Below are 10,831 nucleotides of genomic sequence, written 5' to 3' on the forward strand. Positions count from 1 at the left end.
TCATATGTTGGCGAAGGAGATGATGTTGCCATGGAGAGAGGAAGAGAAGGTGGTGACTGGTGGAGGGTAAAGAGCCATCGCGGACCAGTGGAGAACTTACAAAATTAAAAACGAAAAAGATAAACCTATTTTTATTGTTTCTCAAGGGATAAAAACTGTTTTGAAAAGATGTGGAAAACTAACTCAACTCCTTTTTTGCCAAATGCATTTTTGTTTCAAAAATATAGTTTAAAACTAAAAATTGAAAACTCAACCATCCAAACGGAGCATAAGTTATTTAATGTTAAAAACCATTTATTTAGACTTCTCTTGGCCCATCATCCTACCAAAGCCATAGCTTAATGCTGGACTCATACATGAATCTATTTACACAAGAATCTCTGTTATACAAGGACACCACTGGAACACTAAATGAAAAGTGGTAAGATGAGTGGTTTAGATTTTAGAAGCAATGAACTATTAGTGTTACTGTGACAAAGGTAAGTTATTTAACATTGAAAGCATTCCATCTGACTGACTCGTTCTTTGAGAGACTCATGCATCTTCAAATATCATGGAAGTCTAATTTACATACTCATAGCAAAATGAAATGAACTAGTTATTAGAGAAGCCAAATAATTGTTCCTAGTGTTAGAATTCAAATGTAAAGGTAAAATCCATATTGATTAAAAATAAACAAGTTAAACATTATATAAGTGAGAAAAATCTACAAATTTAATATTATTTTAGATTAAAGTGTGATATCAAATTCATTTGTATAATTTATTTAAAGTTCATTAATGAAGATCTCTTCAGTAACTTTCTTATAATTTTACTATAGTTGAACCATCATATAGTCTTGAAAGGGTCGAAGCACGTTGTAGAGGCTCTTGTTTTGATATGTTTTAGGATCCCAGTTGAATGGGGATTAAGGAGTGGTGAAAGAGAGAGATGGCACGCAATACCAATAATCATATCATGCTAGAATTGAGTAAGACGTAGCTTTACTCAATGAGAACATGTCAAATATGACTCTGGACCACTCTTCTTTTTTACCCTTTTTAATTGTTTTGGGTTAACCGGTTAATGTTGGTTATCTTCCTAAACCTATAGCTGGATTATGTCATTTCAAATCTAATGCACACTTGCCAACTAGAAATGGCAAAAAATATGTAACACGGTGTTGCCGTTGTTATGTTGTTGGTTTGGTTTTGGGTTTGAACCTGTCATGTCTCTAAACAGAGATCATTAATATGGTATTGTAATAAGCAAACCATTAGTCCAAGTTGAGGACAGACATGTGACGGTGTTACTGTTATTTTAGGAGAAGAACATTTGTATTTTATTATAAAGAAGTATATTATTTATATTTGAAGGATTAATTTTTTTTATCCGTTCTGATAGAATTAATTTTATATTTTTTATCAGTAGAATTAATTTGATTTAATTAAAATGCATGTTTTTATTATTATTGAAAAGTAAGAAAATTGATTATTTTAATGTCAAAGTAAATAGGAGGCTAACTTATGAACAAAAATTTAGATGTAACTATCGAAAATTTCAAAGTGCTCCTTTTTTTTTAAGCTGTTATAAATGAATAAAAATATGTCAGTATTATTTATGTACGTAATCAACTCATTTTAAAATAAAGAATTTGATAGTTACTTACACTTAATTAATTAAAAATCATGTGGTTTAATTCTTAAAAAGTTATTATAAAATTAAACAATTTTTTTATAATGTTAATAAATTTATTATACTTAAATAGTTTGTGATTAAATGATAATGTAAATCATTTTTATATTATAACAAAAGTGATAATATATTTTTTTTTACAAATAAGAAAAAAAATCTTTTTTTTTTATTGTAATCAAGTAGTGTTTCGAAATTCATAATCACATCAATCACTCACTTATTTTGAGCTGTTTGGAGAGTTTAACTGTACATTATCGTTAAAATTGGTTAGCATGCTGCTGCATTAATTCTGTTGGGCAGACAAAACAAGTCACACGCTTTCATGCACATTATTTGGTCCAATGATAATTTTGTTTCCAGTTTTAATTACAACATTTTTAATTTCTAAACTTTATTGCTTAAAATACTCTGCATGAATGAGAGTCGTACGAAACATCAATGGGTTATATATACTCGTATAAGTAGTTATGTATCTTAAATAAACTTGTGTATTATGCTATGAAGAATATCTAACGCTTTGACCAATGCCATATAAAGTTGTAAGTTAGAAGGGATTAATAAAATAAATAAATTGGCATAATATCTTTATCTCTAAGGCCTTCTCACCTAACTAAAAAGGATCATCAACCAACCTTTTTCTCCCCTCGGATGCGTGGAATTGAAACAAAGCTAAGTTTCCACTCTTTGGAGCAATTAGTAAACCAGTTTGTTTGTCCACCCAACCTATCCAATCCAATCCAATCACTTCTCAGCTAGATAAAAATCCAATTGTGGACGAAACCCAGTGGGAAAAAATCAATGAGGAATAAATGAAAAATAAAACGTGTAGGTATAAACAAAAAAAATAATAATATCGGTACTACCTCATTTTATAAACTGCTAAAACACTTATTATACGGTATAATGATCAACATTTATAGTAATTACTATTTATTGCTCCTACATCATTCAACAATGTGATGATCTTAAGAATAAACGATCATTTCTAAAGATAAGTATTGAAAAAAAAAATCTCGTATTAACTAAAGATAAAACTAAGTAATATTTATAAATGAAGGACAACTCTCACTCCAACTAATTCTTGGATTGTGTTAAATTTAAATTCATATTCATTTTAAGATTATAAGACTATACACTCTCCAATACAAAGCAAAACATGATGTTATTGGTATAGATTACATGTATCTTTTGCTAGAATCAATCCTGTTTGAATTGGACAAAGATCATGCTCTTCTAATCCAAGAACTCTATTATTTTTTTTTAGTGATATAATCCAAGAACTCTCAAACGTAAGCGCAAGAGACTTTGGCTTTTGTCACAACAATATTGCCTTAGATACGTTTTGCAACAAATAATAAAATCTTTACCAACCTCAACGCAAGACTCGGTACTTAATTGTTGCGACACTACGCTGATACCTTAACCTCCATTCATCATCAAACACACGACGTTTCTCTGTTCACACCAAAACAAAACTTCTCTCTCTCTGTCTCCCCTTTTGTTTTTTTCCTTCAAAGAAAAATTTGACAAGCCAAAACTCCCCTTCTTGCTTCTTCCCTTAATCCTCTCCACCACATTCGAAGGGAACGTTACAAAAAAATCTCCATTTTTTCTCAAGTTAATCAAGTAAGATAAGATCATTCCCCTCTATCAACAAACCTTTATTCTTATATATACATTCCCACAATTCCCATCACTCATTCATTCCACTTTATATAATTTCCCTCCACTCCACATTGTGCACCCTTCATGGTCATGGCAAAACTAAAACACCCTTCATCTTTTGTCACATTGGTGGCACTTCTTCTAGCAGTGTCTCTTTTCGTTGCTCCAACATCCTCAACATCCAGAAAAACTATTCTCAAGCACCACCCTTACCCAACAAAAGGGTTCCGAGTCATGCTTCGCCACGTTGATTCAGGTAAAAATTTAACCAAACTAGAGCGTGTCCAACACGGGATCAAGCGTGGGAAGAGTAGGCTTCAGAGGCTTAATGCAATGGTGTTGGCAGCATCAACACTAGATTCTGAAGATCAATTAGAAGCCCCTATTCATGCAGGGAATGGAGAATATTTAATGGAGTTAGCCATTGGAACCCCACCAGTGTCTTACCCTGCGGTTTTGGACACTGGCAGTGACCTTATTTGGACACAGTGCAAGCCTTGCACGCAGTGTTATAAACAACCAACACCCATTTTTGATCCCAAGAAGTCCTCTTCTTTTTCCAAGGTTTCATGTGGTAGCAGCTTGTGCAGTGCTGTGCCTTCTTCAACATGCAGTGATGGGTGTGAGTATGTTTATTCATACGGTGACTATTCAATGACACAAGGCGTTTTGGCCACTGAGACTTTCACTTTTGGGAAGTCTAAGAACAAAGTTTCGGTTCACAACATTGGTTTTGGTTGTGGGGAGGACAATGAAGGTGATGGATTTGAACAAGCTTCAGGGTTGGTTGGTCTTGGACGTGGTCCTTTGTCCTTGGTTTCTCAACTCAAGGAACCGAGATTTTCTTATTGTTTGACCCCAATGGATGACACAAAAGAAAGTATTTTGTTGTTGGGGTCTTTGGGTAAAGTGAAAGATGCAAAAGAAGTGGTGACAACACCTCTTCTCAAAAACCCTTTGCAACCTTCTTTTTACTATCTTTCTCTTGAAGGCATCTCTGTTGGGGACACTCGATTGTCCATTGAGAAGTCCACTTTTGAAGTGGGGGATGATGGGAATGGTGGTGTGATCATAGACTCTGGCACCACAATCACCTACATTGAACAAAAGGCCTTTGAGGCACTCAAAAAAGAGTTCATTTCTCAAACCAAACTTCCTTTGGACAAAACTAGCTCAACAGGGTTGGATCTTTGCTTCTCTCTGCCATCAGGGTCAACACAAGTGGAGATTCCAAAGATTGTTTTCCATTTCAAGGGTGGGGATTTGGAGCTTCCTGCTGAGAACTACATGATTGGTGACTCCAATTTGGGTGTGGCTTGTTTAGCCATGGGTGCTTCTAGTGGAATGTCTATATTCGGAAATGTTCAACAGCAGAACATTTTGGTGAATCATGATCTTGAAAAGGAGACCATTTCTTTTGTTCCTACGTCGTGTGATCAGCTGTGAGTGTGTGATATTCACTATATGTTTTTATTGCTTTGTTTGTTTGATGATGTTCTGTTGCCGAACTCGTATTGCTATGATTGAATCTCTTAGTTGTTGCAATAATATGAACATTTTATTCTCTGTCCAATTCAAATGGATCAGCACATTAATAGAACATTAGAAATGTTAAATAGTTTTGCACTGTATAGATCATCTGTGAATATTTTATTAGATTTAGATACGTTGTTGTTTAATGTAATTTGATTTTTTTTTTTAATTTTAGTTACTCTTAATTTTTATTTATTTATTTTTAGTTCGGGTGAGTTTGTATTTTTTTAGTCTTAGTCTATGTAAGCACGAATTTACTTGTACTAAAAATTAAAAAAAAAACTAAAATTTAAAGGGATTAAAATTAAAAAAAATACAATTTAAAAGTACTAAAAATAAAAAATAAAAATTATTGGATTAAAATTATAAAAAAATCAAACTTACATAAACAAAAAATAAGCAAAAAACTTACAGAAATTAAAAACAATTTAAGCCTATTTTATTACTGTGAATTAACATTGTGTAAGAATGGTTACGGTGGTTCAACTCCCTAGCCACCCTAAAATTAAAAATGTATTTTTTTTCTTAAACAGATGAAGCTCATGAAAGCACTGCTTTACCTATTTGAATTTTACACCTCTCCATTACTTAACCATTACGGACAATAATAGTGTGTTATTATGTCCATGACATGCTGCTCAAAAGCAGCCTACAAAATAACACAACTCCCTAATATACAGAAATCCATCTATCATAGAGTTTCTTAAGTATAACACAGGCCATTTGGTTTTGGTTTTTATATTAATCCTATTTACCCTCTTTACGATTTTAAATTTTTTATTTTATTGTATTTTTTTTAGTTTCATTCAAATTAATTATGCCTTTTTTTACATTTTATGTATTGATTTATCAAATAAAAAAAACCTGCAATGCACAAAAAGTCATATTTAATATTTACAATTAATGAATTTAATTTATTAGTTACAATTATATAAATATTCAAATCATGCTCTCAACCGCACTGCCTTCTCCATCGAAACCAGAAACCGCTTTCCGCTTCTCGAGTCCCAACATGGAAAATTCTGACTTTGGACGATTGAGGGGTCCAAAGCCTTTCTTTGCCAGAAGGGTTCTAAGAGAAGCGCTTGTTCTTACTGTTTGTGGTTTAAAAGCTTTCTCTAGGCAATTTTATGGGGGTTTTGTGTTGCCAGAAAGTAAACCGCCACAAAGATTTTTAACGGCAGGGATGAAAAAAACGGAAGCAAATATTAGGGATTAAAACAGTTTAATTTTTTTTCGAGAACTAAAATTGAAAAGTTAAAAAAGTTCAGGACTAAAAGTATAATTAATTCTAAAAATGAAAATAGGATAGACAATGCCTAACCTTGACCTATTTTGCTTCAAAATTTCATAGTCCAAACTTGACCTTCTGTACGCATGTTATAGGTCGTTTTTTTTTTGCTTAATTAATTTGTAAGTTAAGTTAAAGACCTATTTCATATTAAAGTCTTTAAATAGGATGACTAATTTATCCTTAAATAGGTTAATAGATTTCTTGATTAACAAGTCTATAGCACTAAAATTTATTATATTATATATATTACATACATATTTCATTAAAGTAATTATAATATAATATTCTACTTAAATATTATTTTTTTATTAAAAATAGTGTTATTTATAAATAAGTTGAGTGGATAGACTTAGTAAGCTTTTTTCTAGAAGTTTGCAACCCTAGGTACTTAACTAAAAAATCAGTCTAAGTTAAAACTTAAAGAATAAGACCATAGACTTTTAACTGGTAATTTGAATAATGAAAATTACTCTTTGTCACTGTATATAATATTTAATTACCAACATATGATTGGTCTAACTGTTATTGATGTTGAATGTCTTAAGCAAAAGTTTTAAGTTTGAGTTATTTGAACCAAAAAAGTGTAATTAAAAGGAAAAATTCTACTAAAGTTGATGGATAGGTTATATTTTTTAAATAAAAATTGATCACGAACAAAATTAATAAATATTTCACATTAATATCATGATAATAAAAAAATAATATTTAATTATGATTTTGGTAGGTAGTATCATAGTAGTACATGGAGTGTCTCATTGTTGTAGCTTTTCTTTAAAAAAAACTTTTTTATATTTTTAATAAATAATAAACCATTGAATTTTATCACAATTAATACCTATTTTATTATATTTTAATATAAAATTATATATAATTTAATACATAAAACTCTTTACATTATCAATAAATTATAATATACTCATATATACATGAAATATTCACAAATTTGAAAAGCCTTAGATTTCCATTTATGGTATATTTGGCAATGTCAAGAATTTGAAGGGTTACCATTCAACCTTTTTATTTATGGGTTCATGTCAAGAATGTATTACTAGCTTTTCTTTTAAATAATTATCCAAAGTCGTATAAACCATTAAAGTGAGACTCAAGATATGTTTACGCTCGTAACACAGATTAGCCCATGAAAATAATCTGTTGGCCCATTATATAACTAACTTCATCTGCCATGTTCTGGATGTCTGGATGAGGTGAGAATTTTCTACTCATATTCCCTTTTTTTATCAATATCTATTTTATGGTGTTATACTCGTATCTATATCTATTTTCATAAAAGAAGAAAAAACTAGATGAAAAAACGGAGAAAGAAATAAACCAGCTGTAACTTGTTTATAGGTTGGTTAAATTAATTTTTTGTCTTCTAATTTATTATTAAGTTTAATTTGATCTTCTATTTTTTCTTACAATTTAAATTGAATAATCAAATTGAGTCAATTTTAAAAAATTAGAAGATCAAATTGAACTAAAAAAAATTAAAGGACCAAATTGAATTTAAAAAATATATTAGAGGACTAAAAAACTTATTTAATCTTGTATGTCAAAAATATTGACTCATTAATATTTTCCTAGGCTCATATAACAAAAAAATTCAAATAAAATTTCAAAAATTTATCTTAGTTATGCTTTTTATTCCCTTAGTTTGAATAACATGAGATTCGATCTATTATTTTTTTCTTCAAATATTTAATTTTTTTAGCAAATTTGATTCACTATCGGTTTTTTTCTTTTACTTTCCTAAAACTTTCAAATTATTATATTCTATCAAAATATTTAGGAATTTATGATGAATTTGGGATATGTGGAAAAATAATTAAAAGTTTAGGAGTTGGATATTCAATGAACATATGATAAAATTTGAAGGATTTTATAGGATGTAAGATTAAGATTTGAAGATGGAAAATTTTGATACTTCTTTAAATTAGGTGAAATTTAATATTTTGATTGATTTATTGAATCTCTAGTTACATAAGAGATAAGATTATCTACCAATCATGTTATGTAATGTTGATTATTATAATTTTTAATAGAGAATAATATATGGGAAAAAGAATCATATACTAGTATTGTAAAATAATTTTACATAGTTATTTAATTACAAATGATCATGTACGATAAGTTTATTGACTTTTACAATAATTATCTTAAAAATCATCTAAACAATAATTTGTAATTAGATGATAAGATAAATTTACTTTATGCTTGTGCATGACCATTAACTCATAATATATATGCATTGACATTATAAAATCTATTTACATAAACATCCAATGAAATTTATCTATATTGACATGTCATCGCATCCATTAAAAGGAAATTAACTTTTAGAAAAGACCTTAAAAAGAAAATAAACTAATCCATGTCTCTCCACTTCTTTCTCACATTGAATTATCTCCATCTCTCCCTTTCACAATACCTTTTTTGTTTTTATGTCTCTCCCTTTTGGCACCTGTAATTTCTCTCATGAATAATGCACTCAAGCACCTGAATAAGGTGAGGTATGAATGAAATGAAGTTTTATGTTAAAGCTTGGACGTAGGGGTGGGTGGGTGCTCTGATATGTCATATATATTATTACTCTCCTTTTTATTTTTGCCACAAAAGATGTGATATCTTTTTTATTAAGGTTGCATACTTATTCTGCCTAGCATCATTGTATTTTGATGTAAACAAATCATCACGAGTATTGTTTCAAGGTTCACATGGAGACCGGAAAAAAAACATGGCGACCGAAGTAGTGGTGGTTATAAGCCCCTTATACATTAATTTTTGAAAAAGCTATATTACATTTATCCTTTACGCTAAACAATTCTATTTGACTTAAATACGACTATTTATAGACAACAATTTTTTTATATGAATATTTATTATTATTATTATTATTTAAGATTTAAACTTGATACTACGTTGGAACATCCCACACTAATTAATTTACATGCTTAATAGTACATTAGTATTGAATTACTTGCAACCACAAAATTAAGTTAATGAACTAAGTTGATATAAAACAATCATAAAATTAACTAGATGAGAGGGAGAGACAAGAGTTACACAGACATAGAGAAGTTCAACATAGGCAGTGAAACATGAAGTAATTTTTGTTTTGTTTAGGTATGTTTTTAGTTCCTGAAATTTAGATACTTTTAGTTTTGTTTTTTAATTAAAAATATGATCATTTTAATCTCTTAAATTCAAGAAATTTTATTTTTAGTCCCTCAAAACTTTTTAAGTGAGGGACCAAAATCTAATGTGTTTCAAATTTAAAGGACTAAAAATATTTAAAATTTTTTAAAGTCAATTTCCTAGTTTAATGGACGGGGTGACCTACCAAGGTAGAATTATGCTAAATGTAAGTGAAAAGAGATTTCACAATATATAGAGAGATTGAGAAAGAGAACATGGATTATCTTACTCCAAGAGTAATTTGGTTAAGATTAATTATTTATTTTAAATATATATTATATTTAAAATAAATAAATTATGAGGATGAATAATAGAGTTTTTTTTTAATAAATTGATCTCTCCTCATTTATATATATATATATATCATTTTTTATTATGCTATAAATACCATGTACTATTGTAAGAATTGCTGCTTAAGTGCACATATTTGCTCCACTATTATTTTAGGAAAAATGTCACAGTAACCTTACTTTGTATTTTGACTCATTCATCAAACAAAAATTATTAATTAATATTACAATTAAGAAATAAAATGGAGCACTAAAGCAGAATAAATATCTATATCAAGAAAACAAAAGTCAAGTGAGAAAGTACATAAAAGAGCATACTAAGTTGTACAAGGTGGTGGAGTGGGTGGTCCGATGGTCGGTCACATCCCGTGGTTCCAATGCCTCTGGACATTGCATCACAAATATTCCATTGGTAAAAAGTATATAATAGGGACGATTCCGTTCAAATTTATTCACTGTACCTTCTTTATGCCAAATTGTACCATCTCCCATTTTTCTTGTGTTGTGCATGCTAAAATAGTACTCTTACCCCCGTTGACTTTGAAGATTACACGAGGCCAATAATTTCAGCACCACAATTAGGTTCTTCTTAAGCTCCTAACCAACCATGAGACTCATAATATGTTTAATTATCATTACTATTATATATTCCAACCCACATGGCAGAGAGAAAGAGAGTCCTGTGATTCTGTTCGCGAAGCTCATGCTGCTTTTGACCTATTTTCCTAGACGTGCTGTTTGTACCAACTATTAAAACGAGTCAAAAATATCTGGATTGAGGGACAGAAAAGGAGATAATTTCAAAAAATGAAATGAAGAAAAACTTGAAAGGGAGGGCTTTTTTTTTTTTGTGAAATAAAGGTTTTAAATTTCATTTGTAGATTTTTTCTCTTCAATAAAAAAAAATCAACTTTAGTGTCATTTTGTTTTTGAGAAATTTATCTAGCACATCATGCAATCAATGGATTCAAGATCCACCACAATCTATTGTAAACATTCGGCTGCTAATTATATTTATCGTTGAATAGAAAGGATTTCAAATGAAAATAAACATTTTTTTATAAAAAAAATCTATTTGCTTTTCCATCCAAATAGGGATAATAAATTTTACCTTGTTAAGTTATAAATGTGTTTAAGGCAGTGTGACTCTATCACAATTAAGTACGTATATTAATGGGCA

The 10,831-nt window shown here is 29.7% G+C and overlaps 1 protein-coding gene across 1 annotated transcript; it reads left to right on the forward strand.

The window, feature by feature from the left end:
• The first annotated feature begins 3,081 nt into the window (after positions 1-3,081).
• LOC114410039 (aspartic proteinase nepenthesin-1-like) lies at positions 3,082-4,974 on the forward strand. Its single transcript, XM_028373781.1, has one exon. The coding sequence runs from the start codon at positions 3,424-3,426 to the stop codon at positions 4,783-4,785; it is 1,362 nt and encodes a 453-aa protein (XP_028229582.1). The 5' UTR covers positions 3,082-3,423; the 3' UTR covers positions 4,786-4,974.
• The last annotated feature ends 5,857 nt before the right edge of the window (positions 4,975-10,831 follow it).

Source organism: Glycine soja, chromosome 4 (genome assembly GCF_004193775.1).
Source record: "Glycine soja cultivar W05 chromosome 4, ASM419377v2, whole genome shotgun sequence".
NCBI classification, from domain to species: domain Eukaryota; kingdom Viridiplantae; phylum Streptophyta; class Magnoliopsida; order Fabales; family Fabaceae; genus Glycine; species Glycine soja.